The sequence below is a fragment of the Schistocerca nitens genome, chromosome 10, assembly GCF_023898315.1.
Source record: "Schistocerca nitens isolate TAMUIC-IGC-003100 chromosome 10, iqSchNite1.1, whole genome shotgun sequence".
Taxonomy (NCBI): domain Eukaryota; kingdom Metazoa; phylum Arthropoda; class Insecta; order Orthoptera; family Acrididae; genus Schistocerca; species Schistocerca nitens.
The window spans coordinates 232,796,939-232,817,460 of record NC_064623.1 but is presented as its reverse complement, the minus strand read 5'-3'; the positions used below and the strand labels follow the sequence as shown (position 1 = coordinate 232,817,460).

General features: G+C 42.4%; 1 protein-coding gene across 1 annotated transcript in view; it reads left to right on the top strand.

Annotated features, from left to right (window-relative positions):
* LOC126210320 (D-erythrulose reductase-like) overlaps positions 1–11,746 on the top strand; it is a 71,562-nt gene extending 59,816 nt beyond the window's left edge. Inside the window, exon 5 of the mRNA XM_049939518.1 lies at positions 11,552–11,746. Coding sequence (XP_049795475.1) covers positions 11,552–11,655 — 104 coding nt within the window. The 3' untranslated portion in view covers positions 11,656–11,746. The remainder of the gene's footprint in view (positions 1–11,551) is intronic.
* The last annotated feature ends 8,776 nt before the right edge of the window (positions 11,747–20,522 follow it).

Below are 20,522 nucleotides of genomic sequence, written 5' to 3'. Positions count from 1 at the left end.
GAAAAATGCTGTAAGATTTGGAGAAGATTACATCTAATAATACCACTATCAGTTTTTCGCGGCCGGTATCTGTTAGTTATGGGCGCAATAGAATCGCAGCTTGGAGACATTCGCCAGATCGTTTAAGGTTCCACGCTTGCATTCAAGTTTGCTAACCGCTTCGTCATGATCGGCAGTGAACCTCAGGCTATCTGTAGCAACTTGGAAATGAATAAATGGCAGAATACTAATTGTATTCGGGCATTGCGTCTCTTCGCCACGATCCGTTAAGCTCCTATTGGTCGTCGACTGGAACAATAAAACATTTCATGTTAAATGAAAACTCGCGAGACTTAACTAATTTACATTAATTTAATAACAGATGGCGCTAAAGGTACGCTTGCATGATATCTGTCTACACGAAAGTAAGGTTAGTAACTTGTACTCAAGGAACGCAGCTATAGTGCGTCCTATCACTAGAAAGGCTGACAGACAAGAGCGAGAGATCAGAGCAGGAACGCTCTCCACTTATTTTATAAAACAAGGAAGCGTATTATAATCGATCGCAATCAGCTACAGGCTGACAGCCTAGATATATTTGACATGTTATTTATGAAATTATAATTACATTTCACAAAATTATTGTACATAAGTTACTTCGACGTGAGGTTATACACACTAAAACCAAAGACTAATGCGCATTTCTGTACTTTCCGTTACTACATTTACACAAAATTACGTGGGTCTGTCCATATGATGCTTCAGTTAGTAATTTCATCAACGAATCGTATCTGAGTTTTAATCTCACTACTGAACCAATCCTTTATTCCCGTCAGTGTTTCTTCGCTGTACATATAGAATAGTAGGGGAGAAAAGCTGCATCACTAACTTACAGCCTTTTAAGAGGGGTGGGGGTGGGGGGGGGGGGGGGTAGGACATCAAACGGGCCGACTTGGAGCAGGAGAGGCACCACAGGACATTTTAATTTCCAGTGTCTATACTTTTACAAATAAATTCATAGAACTTTGTCAGCATGACCAGGAAGGATTCAGGATTCACACTCATTGCAGTGGAAGTTCAAAAACATAACAAAATAATTTTTTTTAAGTGTGGAATTTCATCATTTTTTCACTTACTAATGGCTGCATTTGTTGCTATAGGTACACTTTTCTTCGTAAGTTGGAGAGATTCTTCGATGAATTTTGCACAGCATACATACCATACTTAGAGGTGTATGAAACTCTAGAATTTATTTAATTCGTGAAAAAACGAATGAGCTGTTGTATTTTAAACTTCGTGTTTAGAAAAAACACAAATTTTGCAGTTAATTACCTCAATTTTTAAAGATTTGGAACATTCTAGTTTCATACACCTGTGAGTATTCTTCATCGAAGAATCCCCTCTAACTTATGAAGAAAAGAGTACCTATAGCAACAAATGCAGCCATTAGTAAGTGAAAAAATGATGAAATTTCACACGTAAAAAAATTTATTTTGTTATGTTTTCGAACCATGAGTGTGACTTCTGAATCCTTCCTGGTCATGGTGACAAAGCTTTATAAAGTTATTTGTAAAAGTGTAGACAGTGGAAATTGAAATGTCCTGTGGTGCTTGCCGGCCGGAGTGACCGTACGGTTCTAGGCGCTACAGTTTGGAGCCGAGCGACCGCTACGGTCACAGGTTCGAATCCTGCCTCGGGCATGGATGTGTGTAATGTCCTTAGGTTAGTTAGGTTTAATTAGTTCTAAGTTCTAGGCGACTGATGACCTCAGAAGTTAATTCGCATAGTGCTCAAAGCCATTTGAACCATTTGAACCTGTGGTGCTTCTCCTGCTCCAAGTCGGCCCGTTTGACGTCATACCACCCTTAAATCCGAGTAGTTGGTTCTTGGCCATCCATTCTTATTGTTGTTATACATATTGTGTCAGCTGCATTACGTATCGATGTAGTGCATGGTAGTGACTTAGGCCTATGAAAAATTGTGCCGCCCCAGGACTGGCTGCCGGATTTCCCGCTTATTCCTAGTGTTCGCAAGGACCACTTCGGCTATCCGTGCACGCTCACCGGAACGGTCCGACCCTCTATATGTAACATATCACATCATTAAGGGGACATTGTATACATGAAATTCGTTGAAATGTGACTTTTCTGATTTCTACTCCATAATGTACGTTGAACATTTTGGTATATAATACATTAAAATCAGACTATTGTGAGACTGTCAAATAATATTTTGAACGTTGACGTGTGACTGTCAAATTTCGCGACTACGCATATACTGTCACAGTTGAGCTGTCATATCTTGGGTACTACACATTCTAGAAGGCTGTGAATTACTTTGTTTTGTGCCTACTGCTACGTCTCAGAAGTTGGCATTATGAATTAACAAATCAGTCCTTTGTTTCTGATACTAGTTTTCCTTGAAAGTAGTGTGATTATCGGCTATTTCTGTGTTGTTTTTAATATGGAAATAAAATGACTAAGCTTAAAATTAATTATATTTTTTGCAACCAATGAACCGTTTTCTAAAAAAATCTTTATGGTAGAGACATGAAATTTTCACAGCATGTCAAGTGTGAGATTCAACAGATATTGAACTAGAATAATTAAAATATCCTGAGTTGTTTGGTTTTTACGTTCACTTATTTATAAAATTTGTCAAAAAATTGAGTGTTTGAAAAAAAAAGATAACATGCCCCACAATACAACTTAAGTAATAATTCTAGTTCAGTGTATCTAGAAAGGTGCATTCAATAATTATGGAAAATCGTAAGTTGGTGTCTTAAAGAGTTTCCAAGATAATGGGTCACAAAATTCGATAATTTAAAATTGGCGACATATAATGTCCCCTTAAGACATTGTCCACTATATTCCTCACGTAATGCTCGTCAACATTATTAATTCAATTCCCACTTCAAGGGTAGCTAGACTACGTGGAATCCAGACTAATGTTGTTACCGCACGCCCGTGACTCGTCACCAAGATCTGTTCTTTCAGACATGCAAGTTCGTTTTAAAGAATGGTTTGCATCTTGCCTTCATCTGGCAGAATTTTATTTTGCGATTGCAGTCTCGGTATTAAGCCATTTTCAAGCATCTGCAATACATAATACAACGTAATGAGAACAATTTACAGTGGGATTAACAGGAGGTACAACCAGTCTTGTAGTTTTTTGACATTAATATACTGAACTTACAAGATTTTGACGTATAGGGAGAGATAACAACGTAATATGTACAACTGCACATCACATAAACTATAATCATAATACCAACACCATTGAGGAAATGTACTACACACGGTATATAAAGGCAGATTAATTGACGCTCTAGAAGAAATTGGAATTTATAGCGCCTTCAAAGAACAACCTCAATACGTACCCAGTGAACAATGGACCCCAGAAATAAAAATCGTCTCGACTGTTTTAGACATATACTCTAATGTATTGTAAGTGCACACTTGTGTAATATATACAATCCACTCAAAATGGGAGCACATAAAATGGACTATTGACTAATATTGGTGACTAGTTGTTCTCTGATGTGGTGCAGTTGTGCATACGGCGTTGTTATCTCTGTGTATATTTTAAAATCTTGTAAGTTCGGTATATGAATCTCAAAAAACTACAAAACTGGTTGTACCTACTGTTCATCCCACTGTAGATTGTTCTCATCACGTTGTATTATTTTTGTAGATGCTTGAAAATAGCTTAATGGTGAAACTCCTATCGCGAAATAAAATTCTAACAGCTAAAACCAATATGAAATCTTTCAGAAATTTTATGGGAGATGTGGACCCATTCAACAAGAAAATAATGCATTCAAGTATTACAAGCCTACACGGGCACACGACGATAACAATGGCCTCTAATCCCCGTAGCCTAATTCTTCCTGGCCCGCGAATGCAATTAATAATGTTGGCGAGCATTAGGTCATAAATTTAGTGGACTGCGGCATAGAGATGTAGACATATGACTTATGGTAGTTTGGGCCGGTCATGGGAGAGTGTAGGGATAGCAGAAGTGGTTTAGACGACCATTCGCGATAAGGGGGAAATCCGAGTTCGAATCCCCATCCGGCACAAGTTTTCATATGAGTACCTAACACAGTAGATGTCAAAGAATTTGCAGTCGGCAAACAATTTCGAACTATTTCGTGCAGCTGTGGATTGTCTTTTCTTACAAGAGTTTAGGGCGTGTTGCATCGACTTACACTGTCGAACGCTTTTTCCATGTTGGCAGAGCCTGTGTAGGTGTCTTGACATTTCCTTCAGTCTTGCTTCCATTATCAATTGCAACATCAGAACTGCCTCTTTGGTGCCTTTGTTGTTGTTACTATTGCGATCTTCAGTATAAAGTCTGGATTGATGTAGCTATCCACGCTATCCAATCCTCTGCAAGGATCATCATCTCCGAGCAACTACTGCAACGTACATCCTTCTGAATCTGCTTACTGCATAAATCTTTTGGTCTCCCTCTACGATTTTTACTCCCATGTTACACTCCAGTACTAATCTGGTGATCCCATGATGTATCAGAGTGAATCGTATTAAACATCCCTTCTTCTATTCACGTAATACCACAAATTTCTTTTCTCCCCAGTACCTCCTCGTTACCTACGTGATCTACCTACCTAATCTTGATCATTCTTCTGCAGCACCGCATTTCAAGAGCTTCTATTCTCTTTTTGTCTAAAGTGTTTATCATCCACGTTTCGCTTCCATACAAATACTTTCAAAAAAGGCTTCTTGACACTTAACTCTATATTCGATGTTAACAAATTTCTCTTCTTCAGAAACGCTTTTCTTGCCATAGCCAGTAAACATTTTATGTCCTCTCTACTTCAGCCATCATCACTTATTTTGCTCCCCAAATAAAAAAAACTCATTTACTACTTTAAGTGTCTCATTTCCTAATTTAATTCGCTCAGCAGCATTCCATTATCCTCGTTTTGCCTTTGTTGATGTTCATCTTATAGCCTCCTTTCAAGACACTGTCCATTGTTTTCAACTTGTCTTCCAAATTCTCTGCTGTCTCTGACAGAACTGCAGTGTCATCGGCAAACCTCAGGGTTTTTGTTTCTTCTCCCTGGATTTTAATTCCTACTCCAAATTTTTCTTTTCTTTCCTTTACTGCTTGTTCAATATACAAATTGAATAACATCGGGGACAAGCTATGACCCCGTCTCTCCCTTCTCAACTACTAATTCCGTTTCGTCCCCCTGCCGTCTGGTTTCTGTATAAATGGTAAATAACCTTTCGTTCCGTGTATTTTACCCATGCCACCTTCTAATCAAGAATCATAAAAAAAGGTTGTATACCTGGAAGAATCCTGGAGATACTAAAAGGTATCAGATAGATTATATAATGGTAAGACAGAGATTTAGGAACCAGGTTTTAAATTGTAAGACATTTCCAGGGGCAGATGTGGATTCTGACCACAATCTATTGGTTATGAACTGCAGATTGAAACTGAAGAAACTGCAGAAACTGCAGAAAGGTGAGAATTTAAGGAGATGGGACCTGGATAAACTGAAAGAACCAGAGGTTGTAGAGAGTTTCAGGGAGAGCATAAGGGAACAATTGACAGGAATGGGGGAAAGAAATACAGTAGAAGAAGAAAGGGTAGCTCTGAGGGATGAAGTAGTGAAGGCAGCAGAGGATCAAGTAGGTAAAAAGACGAGGGCTAATAGAAATCCTTGGGTAACAGAAGAAATATTGAATTTAATTGATGAAAGGAGAAAATATAAAAATGCAGTAAATGAAGCAGGCAAAAAGGAATACAAACGTCTCAGAAATGAGATCGACAGGTAGTGCAAAATGGCTAAGCAGGGATGGCTAGAGGACAAATGTAAGGATGTAGAGGCTTGTGTCACTAGGGTTAAGATAGATACTGCCTACAGGAAAATTAAAGAGACCTTTGGAGAAAAGAGAACCACTTGTATGAATATAAAGAGCTCAGATGGCAACCCAGTTCTAAGCAAAGAAGGGAAGGCAGAAAGGTGGAAGGAGCATATAGAGGGTTTATACAAGGGCGATGTACTTGAGGACAATATTATGGAAATGGAAGAGGATGTAGATGAAGATGAAATGGGAGATAAGATACTGCGTGAAGAGTTTGACAGAGCACTGAAAGACCTGAGACGAAACAAGGCCCCGGGAGTAGACAACATTCCATTAGAACTACTGATGGCCTTGGGAGAGCCAGTCGTGACAAAACTCTACCATCTGGTGAGCAAGATGTATGAGACAGGCGAAATACCCACAGACTTCAAGAAGAATATAATAATTCCAACCCCAAAGAAAGCAGGTGTTGACAGATGTGAAAATTACCGAACTATCAGCTTAATTAGTCACAGCTGCAAAATACTAACGCGAATTCTTTACAGACGAATGGGAAAACTGGTAGAAGCCGACCTCGGGGAAGATCAGTTTGGATTCCGTAGAAATGTTGGAACACGTGAGGCAATACTAACCTTACGACTTATCTTAGAAGAAAGATTAAGAAAAGGCAAACCTACGTTTCTAGCATTTGTAGACTTAGAGAAAGCTTTTGACAATGTTAACTGGAATACTCTCTTTCAAATTCTGAAGGTGGCAGGGGTAAAATACAAGGAGCGAAAGGCTATTTACAATTTGTACAGAAACCAGATGGCAGTTATAAGAGTCGAGGGGCATGAAAGGGAAGCAGTGGTTGGGAAAGGAGTGAGACAGGGTTGTAGCCTCTCCCCGATGTTATTCAATCTGTATATCAAGCAAGCAGTAAAGGAAACAAAAGAAAAATTTGGAGTAGGTATTAAAATTCATGGAGAAGAAGTAAAAACTTTGAGGTTCGCCGATGACATTGTAATTCTATCAGAGACAGCAAAGGACTTGGAAGAGCAGTTGAACGGAATGGACAGTGTCTTGAAAGGAGGATATAAGATGAACATCAACTAAAGCAAAACGAGGATAATGGAATGTAGTCAAATTAAATCGGGTGATGCTGAGGGGATTAGATTAGGAAATGAGACACTTAAAGTAGTAAAGGAGTTTTGCTATTTAGGGAGTAAAATAACTGATGATGGCCGAAGTAGAGAGGATATAAAATGTAGACTGGCAATGGCAAGGAAATCGTTTCTGAAGAAGAGAAATTTGTTAACATCGAGTATAGATTTAAGTGTCAGGAAGTCGTTTCTGAAAGTATTTGTATGGAGTGTAGCCGTGTATGGAAGTGAAACATGGACGATAACCAGTTTGGACAAGAAGAGAATAGAAGCTTTCGAAATGTGGTGCTACAGAAGAATACTGAAGATAAGGTGGGTAGATCACGTAACTAATGAGGAGGTATTGAATAGGATTGGGGAGAAGAGAAGTTTGTGGCACAACTTGTCTAGAAGAAGGGATCGGTTGGTAGGACATGTTTTGAGGCATCAAGGGATCACAAATTTAGCATTGGAGGGCAGCGTGGAGGGTAAAAATCGTAGAGGGAGACCAAGAGATCAATACACTAAGCAGATTCAGAATGATGTAGGTTGCAGTAGGTACTGGGAGATGCAGAAGTTTGCACAGGATAGAGTAGCATGGAGAGCTGCATCAAACCAGTCTCAGGACTGAAGACCACAACAACAACAACCTTCTAATGACCCTCCCTTGGCCACTAGAAAAATTATTAAGTATTCCTGATAAGAGCAAAAAGAACAGACAGGCAGCCTCGAAACTTTCCGCTGCAAAATTAATTGTAACTACTGTTCCCCATTCTTTCCGTGTCCTCTTTCCTTCCCAGTATTAAATTATTTAAATAAATATTTCCTTTGGTGTTACTTTTGAATATAAATATTGAAACTGACCTTTTCATCAAAAATATAATATTTAGTGCTGTGAGGATCTTAATTACTGTCTTCTTGGCTGAAAAATAGTAGATTATTAATTTTTCAGTAATGCGTGGCGTCTCCGGGGTGCAATCGAGCGCACCCAAGGTTAAAGTTCCTCTTAGCAGCCATCGTAAGAAACAGCTTTGCAAGATCTGCGTCGTAATATAGCTCTGAAAAATTCTTGACGCTGTTATTGAAGAGCAAATCAGACGGATACCTGTGTCGGTAGGGCAAGCTCCTCAAATTTTCGCTTTTCACGAAAGAGAATATGTTCATTCCAAAACACCGTGTTATTAAACAGATATCGCACAGTACTAACTAGCAAGTCTTCTGCTTGCTTGCACTTTGTATCCTAATTACTATAAGTGGAAAGATGAGCATAATATTCACTTCAGAAATGAGAAAAATGTTACCTTTTAAGATAACAATTATTATTTCATAAAAACGTATTTTTCAGTGCTCAACTATTACAGTATATATTCAGCTTCTTATATTCTTCCTTCCGTAGTCCAGTCTACTATCAGAAAAAAATCATTAGTAAAGTCACGGAATACACAAGTGTGTTAAAAATCGCGGAACACTAACAAGCCAACGATGTTATTTTCAATGCTGCGCTCTCGCAGTCGAAAGTGGTAATTCACATTATCAAGTGATAATATAACGTTTACAGTTCGACAGTCGTTACTCATGTCAGATCTGTCGAAAACATTTTATAAGTTTCAATCTCATTTTTGAGATGATTGTATTCCGCTTTGCCTGCTTCGTGAATAGCATTGTTGTATTTCCCCTTTCATCGATTCCATTCAGTGTCTTTTGTCTTACCTAAGGATTTCTATTAGCGCTCGCTCTTTACCTATTTGATCCTCTGCTGCCTTCACTATTTCAACTGTCCGAGTTACCCATTATTCTTATAATGTATTTCTTTCTCCTGTTCTTGTCAATTACTCTCTAATCTAATTTCCTACCTTTTTGCAGCTTCTTCAGTTTTAACCTGTAGTTCATAACTAGTAAATTCTGGCCAGAGTACAAATCAGCCTCTGGAAATGTCTTAGAATTTGAAATATAGTTCCGAAATCTCTGCTTAGCTATCATATAATCAGTCTGAAAACGTCTGGTGTCTCCATGTCTCTTCCACGTATACAACCTTCTTTCATGATTCTTGAAACAAGTGTTAGCTATGATTAAATTATGCTCTGTGTAAAATTCTACCAGGCGGCTTCATCTTTCATTCCTTTCCTCCAGTCCATACTCACCTATAATTTTTCATCTCTTCTCTTTCTTTGCCGGCTGGGGTGGCCAAGCGATTCTAGGCGCTACAGTCTGGAACTGCGCGACCGCTACGGTCGCAGGTTCGAATCCTGCCTCGGGCATGGATGTGTGTGATGTCCTTAGGTTTGTTAGTTTTAAGTAGTTCTAAGTTCTAGGGGACTGATGACCTTAGAAGTCAAGTCCCACAGTGCTAAGAGCCATTTGAACCATTTTTCTCTTTCTTTTACTACAATCGAATTCCAGTCACCCATGGCTATTAAATTTTCGTTTCCGTTAGCTATCTGAATAATTTTTTTTTTATTTCATCATACATTTCTTCACTCTCTTCTACATCTGCTGAGCTAGTTGCCATTTAAACTTGCGGTAGTGTGCTGGGTGTGGGCTTCGTGTCTGTCTTGGCCACAATAATGCGTTCACTATGCTGTTCACAGTAGCTTACCCACGTTCCTATTTTTTATTCATTATTAAAGCTACTCCTGCATTACCCCTATCTGATGTTGTTTTTATAGCCCCTTATTCACCTGACCAGAAGTCCTGTTCCTCCTGCCACAGAACTTCACTAGCGCCCACGATATCTAACTTCATTATCCATTTCAGTTTTTAAATTTTCTAACCTACCAGCACGATTAAGGGATCTGACATTCCACACTCCAATTCATAGAACGCCAGTTTCATTTCTTCTGATAACGATGTCTTCCTGAGTAGTCCTCACTCAGAGATCCGAATGGGGAACTATTTTACCTCCTGAGTATTTTACCCAAGAGGATGCCATCATCATTTAACCGTTCAGGAGAGCTTCATAACGTCGGGAAAAATTATAGCTGTAGCTTCCCCTCGATTTCAGCCATTCGCAGTACCAGCACAGCAAGGCCATTTTCGTTGATGTTACAAGGTGTTACTGTGGTGTCACCGCAAAGCACCACACTGGCTAGGGTGTAGGCTTGAAATCGGCTGCGGTCCGTCAGTACACATCTGACCCGCGAGTCGCCACTGTCGACGCTAGCAGACCGAGCGCCGCCAATCGGCTGGTCTTACGAGACAAGCTAGCGCACTGGCCAGTTCTACAGCGGACTTTAACAGCAATGGTTCACTTGTCATGGCTTCAGAGATCTCATTCGCAGAGACGCTAGTTATCAGCCTTCAGGCGCCTAGCCAGGCGCCACATTCAGTTTATGCATTGACAATTGATCTATATGTGTGAAGCAATCAGAATTGTAAAGAAGTATTCGCAGTTCAGTCTATAACTGCACTTGTAAATTATTGTACAGATAGACGTTCACCGCTGATGCTGAATTAAAGCTAAGTATTTAATGGTATTCCTGTCTACTAACTTCTATTTGCTATCTGGGGAGCAAAATAACTGATGATGGTCGAAGTAGAGAGGATATAAAATGTAGACTGGCAATGGCAAGGAAAGCGTTTCTGAAGAAGAGAAATTTGTTAACATCGAGTATAGATTTAAATGTCAGGAAGTCGTTTCTGAAAGTATTTGTATGGAGTGTAGCCATGTATGGAAGTGAAACATGGACGATAAATAGTTTGGACAAGAAGAGAACAGAAGCTTTCGAAATGTGGTGCTACAGAAGAATGCTGAAGATTAGATGGATAGATCACGTAACTGATGAGGAGGTATCGAATAGAACTGGGGAGGAGTTTGTGGCGCAACTTGGCAAGAAGACGGGACCGGTTGGTAGGACATGTTCTGAGGCATGAAGGGATCACAAATTTAGCATTGGATGGCAGCGTAGAGGGTAAAAATCGTAGAGGGAGACCAAGAGATGAATACACTAAGCATATTCAGAAGGATGTAGGTTGCAGTAAGTACTGGGAGATGAAGAAGCTTGCACAGGATAGAGTAGCATGGAGAGCTGTATCAAACAAGTCTCAGGACTGAAGACCACAACAACAACAACAACTTCTAAGCACCTAAGATGTTCCAGATACATCCCGTCAAGTATACTTCATTGATCCTCACGTCAGCCTATGTGATCAACGGGTGCAATGGCTACACGTCGTGATCAGGTTAAGAGTCAAATTCCGTGACTCAGCTGGGTCACCCTTTTTCCATGAGGCTCATAGTTCCGCATCTTACACAACAGTTACAAGGCCCGATCAGTGAACCATCCAGACTGTTGCCCCTGCATCTACTGAAAAGGCTACTGCCCCATTTCAGGTACCACACGTTTGTCTGGCCTCTCAACAGATACCCCTCCGTGGTGGTTGCACCTACGGTACAGTTTTCTGTATCGCTGAGGTATACAAGCCTCTCCACCTACGGCAAAGTCTATGGTCCATCGTTCTAGGAGGGGGGGGGGGGGGGTCGAGCTTTGGTGCCTTTACGTTTCCTAAAGCCAAACCCATCAGATTCTCAGTTCGGTAGTGGTGTGATAGAAGCTGTTGATGTACGGGGAGGAGATCTAGACTGGTCGGTTACTGTGTGGTGTGGTGTTGCAGAAACCACGGACGTGGCGAATGCGGTGCTGTTCCTGCTGAGCGACAAGGCGGCCATGATCAACGGCGTGTCTCTGCCGGTCGACGGCGGCTTCACCGCCACCTGAGGCTCCGCCCCACACCAGCCAGCGGCCAGGAGTGAACTGTCCTGTCTCTCACGTCTGTAACGTGACGCAAATAAATGGTGCTTCGTGCAAATTTTGGTGTCTGAAGCCGAGAGAATCCTTTCATCCCGTGACTGAGGCTGTGGTCGTCTATTCCAGCGCAATCTGAGCTGCAAAAAACGCGGCCGAAATTTTAGCAAGTGTCCCAGTCACAAAGAGCAGGAAAAATTGTAAGGCGTTGGCAGTGAGATAGCCAGACACACGCATCGGAGAAGCAATATTTTTCTTTTTTCCTTATTTATCGCAGGCAGCCTTTGATATATGAAATGTAACCAATTAAACTACACTACTGGCCATTAAAATTGCTACACCACGAAGTTGACGTGCTACAGACGCGAAATTTAACCGACAGGAAGAAGATGCTGTGATATGCAAATGAATAGTTTTTCAGAGGCCGGCCGGAGTGGCCGAGCGGTTCTACGCGCTACAGTCTGGAACCGAGCGACCGCTACGGTCGCAGGTTCGAATCCTGCCTCGGGCATAGATGTGTGTCATGTCCTTAGGTTAGCTAGGTTTAAGTAGTTCTAAGTTCTAGGGGACTGATGACCACAGCAGTTAAGTCCCATAGTGCTCAGAGCCATTTGAAACATTTTTTTAGCTTTTCAGAGCATTCACACAAGGTTGGCGCCGGTGGCGACACCTACAACGTGCTTAGAAGAGGAAAGTTTCTAACCGATTTCTCATACACAAACAGCAGTTGACCGGCGTTGTTTGGTAGAACGTTGTTGTGATGCCTCGTGTAAGGAGGAGAAATACGTACCATCACGTTTCCAACTTGATAAAGGTCGGAATGTACCCTATCGCGATTGCGGTTTATCGTATCGCGACATTGCTGCTCGCGTTGGTCGAGATCCAATGACTGTTAGCACAATATGGAATCGGTGGGTTCAGAAGGGTAATACGGAACGCCGTGCTGGATCCCAACGGCCTCGTATCACTAGCAGTCGACATGAGAGGCATCTTATCCACGGTGGCTGTTACGGATCGTGCAGCCACGTCTCGATCCCTGAGTCAACAGATGGGGACGTTTGCAAGACAACAACCATCTGCACGAACAGTTCGACGACGTTTGTAGCAGCAATGACTATCAGCTCGGAGACCACGACTGAGGTTGACCTTGACGCTGCATCACAGACAGGAGCGCCTGCGATGGTGTACTCGACGACGAACCTGGGTGCACGAGTGGCAATGCAATTTTTCAGATGAATCCAGGTTCTGTCTACAGCATCAGGATGGTCGCATCCGTGTTTGGCGACATCGCGGTGGACGCACATTGGAAGCGTCTATTCGTCATCGCCATACTGGCGTATCATCCGGCGTGATAGTATGGGGTGCCATTGGTAATACGTCTCGGTCACCTCTCGTTCGCATTGACGGCACTTTGAACAGTGGACGTTACATTTCAGATGTGTTACGACCCGTGTCTCTACCCTTTATTCGATCCCTGCGAAACCCTACATTATAGGAGGATAATGCACGACCGCATGTTGCAGGTCCTGTACGGACCTTTCTGGATACAGAAAAGTTCGTCTGCTGCCTTGGCCAGCACATTATCCAGATCTCTCACCAATTGCAAACTTCTGGTCAATGGTGGCCGAGCAACTGGCTCGTCACAATACGCCAGTCACTACTCTTGATGAACTGTGGTATCGTGTTGAAGCTGCATGGGCAGCTGTACCTGTACACGCCATCCAAGCTCTGTTTGACTCAATGCTTAGGCGTATCAAGGCCATTATTACGGCCAGAGGTGGTTGTTCTGGGTACTGATTTCTCTGGATCTATGCTCCCAAATTGCGTGAAAATGTAATCACATATCAGTTCTAATATAATATATTTGTCCAATGAATACCCGTTTATCATCTGCATTTCTTCTTGGTGTAGGAATTTTAATGGCCAGTAGTGTGCATGTACTATCATAGTCACATACACCCATGAATCACGTAGAACACTGACGTGTTGTATACAGTAATTGAAGACCTAACTTCTAAACATGCTAAGGACCAAGATTAATTTCTTAAGGTACAACAAAAACACAATATTGTCTGATACGCAAAATTAGCATGCACGTTTTTATACAATTAAACATTTATTATCAGCCTGAAATATAAACTGTGCTGCAAGGCGAGAGAAAATTGCAGTAAACTGTCTAGAAAAGGAATATTAAAACCTTGAGAGCGGAAGGTGTCTTAATCATTGCCCTATTCAGACTAAATGAGCAAAGTCCAATAGAGATATCATACAGTAATAGTTGACAAAATATTAGTGCAGGTTGATTCTAAAAAAGAAGAAGACAGCAACCGGCCACTATTAATAATGCTATTTATTTATGTAAATAGAGCAGTAACTGGTTTCGAACTGACAAGTTCATCATCAGACGGCTGTTCGCAAGATTGACAAGATGCACTCTACATAATCGTCAGTTTTAGAGTTTTATTCTCCCACTGCAGCGAAATATTCTTGACGTGTTGGTGCCATAGAAAATTCCGCGAAATTTTGTTGCAAAGTTGCAGGATTGTAATTTTCAAACATTGCAAAGTATATGCAGCACTTATATGATTTTCATATCTCCATATTGTGCAAAGCACGAGACACACACACACACACACACACACACACACACACACACACCAAAAATTATTTGCCTCATGTGAAGTTGACACAAAGATGCAGCAAATACTTTTTGGTGTGTTGGTGTGTTTGTGTGTGTCTGCGTGGTGCTTTGCACAATATGGTGATATGCAAATCATATAAGTGCTCCACATACTTTGCAGTATCTCAAAAATACAATCCTTCAACTTTGCAACAAAATTTCGCGGAATTTTCGATGGCACAAACACACCAAGAATATTTCGCTGCAGTGGGAGAATAAAAATCGAAAACTGACGATTATGTAAAGTGCATCTTGTGATTCTTGCGAACAGCAGTCTGATGATGAACTTGTCCGTTCGAAACCGGTTACGGCGCTATTTACTTAAATAAATAGCATTATTAATAGCGACTGGTTGCTGTTTTCTTCTTTGTAAACATCAACCTACGTTAACTGTACACAGTTTTAGACAATATAGCATTGTCAAAACATATTTAAATACAAATATCTTAAGACATGTAAACAGTACGAAACAAAAATCATCAGCTTGCAGCGCCATTAAACAAAACAGTAAAAAATTGCCGATGGTGATGTGGCATAATGGGTACAATAGCAAGAATATCCTCTTTCTTTTCAGCAGGAAATCGTGAAATATTTTCCACTACTGACAGTTGTGTATAAATGATATCGCTAACAGCTTTGCATTTCATTAGGATGTTTACACTTTTCCGCTGTTCAACGTCACGGAATGTCTTTTTGATGTGCAGTATTTCAGGTAAGGTTCTTTTAATTTGTGCACCAAGACTGTTCTCTAGCTTTGTTGTGTTGATGATTTTATCAGCAGCAGTCTGGAAGTCGGTACTTTTCGTCCGTCTTGAGTGTGTTGAATCGTAAATAAGGGAGTGCTGAAGTAGTTGCTACCTGTAATCATCAGATACTCAATACTGGACTATCTTATCATGCCTTTCTATTATGGCAAAATACCTATCACAACTGCTGCTACGGTCGCAGGTTCGAATCCTGCCTCGGGCATAGATGTGTGTGATGTCCTTAGTTAGCTTTAAGTAGTTCTAAGTTCTAGGGGACTGATGACCTCAGATGTTAAGTCCCATAATTCTCAGAGCCATTTTTGAACAACTGTGGTCTGAAACCAGATACTTGGGTTATATGCAGCCCAGTAGCTCGCAAGACACTGTGAACATGTACACACATATATAAGTACACGGTTTTTGATTTGTCCACAACAGTTGTCACTCCAAATCACGAGTTTCCTTTTCTTACCAATTGCACTGACGGTAATTTTAGCGCAGTTCAGGACATAGGATAGACATGATGCTATGCTGTTAGCTCCACGAGACACTTCACCCTCACGTCGATCTTAGCAAGAATACAGAAGTTGTGATATGAAAGCTGGAATAAGTAGAACCTACCCGAGTGTGTAAGAGTCGGCTCAAACAATACTTGTTTCAAATCGATTGAAAATGTACGAGTGTTACTCCAACACAACACGACAAACAATATGGCAGCCAAAACGTTCGCGCGTTAAACTGATGTATTGAATTCCGAAGCACGCTTAGAATGAACGAGGCCGTGGAGCTAGCACCGGCGACACCTGTTAATCACTGTTACGATTCGTTACCTTCGGCATATGATAGAGCGCTATTAGTATAATATACTCGCATCGATGCAGCGCCTTTAGAATGAAAAAAATAAATTTTTAAAAAAATGGTACTTAGCACGTCTAGAATGTTAGGTCTTACTTACTCTACTCTCAGCCACTAAAAAGTTATACAGCGTGTCTCTCCTAAGACTCGTCAGGCGGATCTTCTCTGGTTTCAGCAGATATTTGCAGTTTAGTTTTTGCAGTGGGTAGCTGGAAACAGCTCAAAGAAATACTGGTCATGACGTCCCACGTCGATGGAACACGTCGGTTTGTTTCCCTTTACAAGCAAAATGAGTTTAACCCTTTCGCAGGGCTTGGCGTATATACTTACCACTAAATGTATTTCTGTACAGCTTTTAAGGAAATACACTCCTGGAAATGGAAAAAAGAACACATTGACACCGGTGTGTCAGACCCACCATACTTGCTCCGGACACTGCGAGAGGGCTGTACAAGCAATGATCACACGCACGGCACAGCGGACACACCAGGAACCGCGGTGTTGGCCGTCGAATGGCGCTAGCTACGCAGCATTTGTGCACCGCCGCCGTCAGTGTCAGCCAGTTTGCCGTGGCATACGGAGCTCCATCGCAGTCTTTAACACTGGTAGCATGCTGCGACAGCGTGGACGTGAACCGTATGTGCAGTTGACGGACTTTGAGCGAGGGCGTATAGTGGGCATGCGGGAGGCCGGGTGGACGTACCGCCGAATTGCTCAACACGTGGGGCGTGAGGTCTCCACAGTACATCGATGTTGTCGCCAGTGGTCGGCGGAAGGTGCACGTGCCCGTCGACCTGGGACCGGACCGCAGCGACGCACGGATGCACGCCAAGACCGTAGGATCCTACGCAGTGCCGTAGGGGACCGCACCGCCACTTCCCAGCAAATTAGGGACACTGTTGCTCCTGGGGTATCGGCGAGGACCATTCGCAACCGTCTCCATGAAGCTGGGCTACGGTCCCGCACATCGTTAGGCCGTCTTCCGCTCACGCCCCAACATCGTGCAGCCCGCCTCCAGTGGTGTCGCGACAGGCGTGAATGGAGGGACGAATGGAGACGTGTCGTCTTCAGCGATGAGAGTCGCTTCTGCCTTGGTGCCAATGATGGTCGTATGCGTGTTTGGCGCCGTGCAGGTGAGCGCCACAATCAGGACTGCATACGACCGAGGCACACAGGGCCAACACCCGGCATCATGGTGTGGGGAGCGATCTCCTACACTGGCCGTACACCACTGGTGATCGTCGAGGGGACACTGAATAGTGCACGGTACATCCAAACCGTCATCGAACCCATCGTTCTACCATTCTTAGACCGGCAAGGGAACTTGCTGTTCCAACAGGACAATGCACGTCCGCATGTATCCCGTCCCACCCAACGTGCTCTAGAAGGTGTAAGTCAACTACCCTGGCCAGCAAGATCTCCGGATCTGTCCCCCATTGAGCATGTTTGGGACTGGATGAAGCGTCGTCTCACGCGGTCTGCACGTCCAGCACGAACGCTGGTCCAACTGAGGCGCCAGGTGGAAATGGCATGGCAAGCCGTTCCACAGGACTACATCCAGCATCTCTACGATCGTCCCCATGGGAGAATAGCAGCGTGCATTGCTGCGAAAGGTGGATATACACTGTACTAGTGCCGACATTGTGCATGCTCTGTTGCCTGTGTCTATGTGCCTGTGGTTCTGTCAGTGTGATCATGTGATGTATCTGACCCCAGGAATGTGTCAATAAAGTTTCCCCTTCCTGGGACAATGAATTCACGGTGTTCTTATTTCAATTTCCAGGAGTGTATGTGTTAACACTTCTGTACGCTCCTGACGTCTAGTGGCATTCCGCTGCACCTGCTGTAGTTTCTGTTTGTTGCGTTCAGGACTGTGGGAAATATATGTCCCACTAAACAACGGTGTTTAAATGGTTATTAGGAAGTATGGTTAGCACCAAAGTAGTTTCAGGAAGGGGCTTGGGAAGTATGCTTACCACAAAACTGTATGTGAAATCTTATGGGAATTAACTGCTAAGGTCATCAGTCCCTAAGTTTACACATGTCAGAGTCCACTCAGATCAGTAACCATCAACAATCTTCACATAATTTCGAATCACACAACATATTTCAACTATGTAACATTTATCAGCTAGTGTTATATCCGCCACTTACTTGCTGAAATACCTTCAACAAAACTGCTAGATACTGATAATTAAAAAAAAATTAAGGGTCACGTATTTGTTTGGAAAATGTCTTGAGAGATGGTTTGGTTGGCGCAAATGTCTCATCAGCCATAAATACAAACAGGGATCCGGGAAGGAGAGTTTGCATGACTGAAAGACCGACAGAGAAAAATTTCGTGTGCGTGTAAATTGTTTTCTCTCTACCAGAAGCCTTGAAAAATTTGTACCCCTTCACGAGCATAGCCTCTCACATTAATATATGTAGAAGAGTAACTAATATCACGCGTACTAGAATGATCGAAAAGAATAATCCTTAAAAAAAAAACACAGTATTTGTTGCGGAAATGTCAGTTTTGACGACAGATAATAGTGTTTTCGATTGAATTAACTGACATTCGATAATACTGAAAAACATATCGAAATATTCCCTCAGTTTCTAGTTTATAGGCTGTATTCACCATTTCATCCGCTGTCTTTGACTTCCACACTGCGAGTAATAAACAAAGTAGTAGAGGTGAATTCTATCCAACGGACCATTGTCAATTGCTATTCTCCAGACTTTGCTTCATGGCCCTAACAAGAAAATCACCATACTATGGGTAAAGGGGCACCATACTATCAGAGGCAATGAACTCGTCTATGCTCTTGCTATGACTGCTGTCCACCATGGGGTAAAGAAGTGTGAACACATTCCTCACGAGGACATTCTGCCTGAAAAAAAAAAAAAAAAAATGGAAAGAGCGTACTGCATTCTCTGCTGGGAGTCCCCCATTCGGGGAAGTTGGGCCGCCAAGGGCAAGTAGTTACTGCATTCGACGGTACATCGACCAACTTGCGTGTCGGGTATGGGAATGTAATGATGATGACGGTGTTCTTATTTCGATTTCCAGGAGTGTATGTGTTAACACTTCTGTACGCTCCTGACGTCTAGTGGCATTCCGCTGCACCTGCTGTAGTTTCTGTTTGTTGCGTTCAGGACTGTGGGAAATATATGTCCCACTAAACAACGGTGTCTAAATGGTTATTAGGAAGTATGGTTAGCACCAAAGTAGTTTCAGGAAGGGGCTTGGGAAGTATGCTTACCACAAAACTGTATGTGAAATCTTATGGGAATTAACTGCTAAGGTCATCAGTCCCAGTCCCTGAGCGAAGAAAATCTCCAGGAATCGAACCCGGGCCCCCTGGCGTGGCATTCCACCGCGCTGACCACCCAGCTAACGGGGGCGGACTCAGCTTGACGTGTAGCAGCACGTAACTACCTTATGGAACAATAAGTAGCACCTTTCGTCTCAGCTAAGTGTACATTATTATGCAACACTACTAACGACCATAGCTGCGTGGCCGCCATACTGCCTTCGTGCATGCCACATTATCCTAAGGACAAACACACACACACACACCCATGCCCGAGGGAGGACTCGAACCTCCGCCGGGACCAGCCGCACAGTCCACGACTGCAGCGCCTGAGACCGCCCGGCTAATCCCGCGCGGCTTACTACAAAATTAATCTGTCGCTTGTGGTCCTTGGGAACCATACTGACCACCAATGTAGGCCTAATGCAAAGCTTTTGGGAGTACGTCTTGCCACAGTTATCTATAACTTGTGATGGCGCACTGCACCAGGTGTATAAAAACTACCACAATAATCAGTTTCTGTTTGTCGTTGGGTCACTACTGTTGTCGGAACACATTGATTCGCTTCTGCAATATACATTATTGTGACCTGTATCAGCTCATACCTTTAGTGTGCGATAAAATTTCAAGGATTGTTTTCACATTGAGGTGAGTAAACTTTAGTATCGGAAATCCATCTACTACCACAGTTTTACTACCTCAAAATGGTGCAGTGGTGATATATGTACCACCATAGTTTTTGGTCCTAAATCACAAAAATAAAATTACCAAAAGATAAATATAGTCCGTTGATCACAATTCTATCAGGATAGCAAAAAAATTGTCTTCGCTGATTTGCTACAGAAAATGCACCTAGGAAAGCGTTAAAGCGGAATTTTACATGCTCATTCGACCGAGCAGTCCTAATTCAGTCTGGGGTGATATTTGTTGTATCGAGACGTATTAACAGGGACAGTAAGGCTCGAAGAATAACGAGTACTCTAGCAGCGACTCAGCAGCGCAGCACGGGCTGAGCAGCTCAGCACGGGCCAGGGCGGTGCTAGAGTACTCGTTATTCTTCGAGCCTTACTGTCCCTGTTAATACGTCTCGATACAACAAATATCGCCCCAGACTGAATTTGGACCGCTCGGTCGAATGAGCATGTAAAATTCTGCTTTAAAATTCATTTTGTTTGTAAATGGAAAAAAACAGGCTTTTTCTATCAATACTGGGAGCTGCATGACAGATGCGACGACCAGCATTTGTCTGGGCTGTTCCAG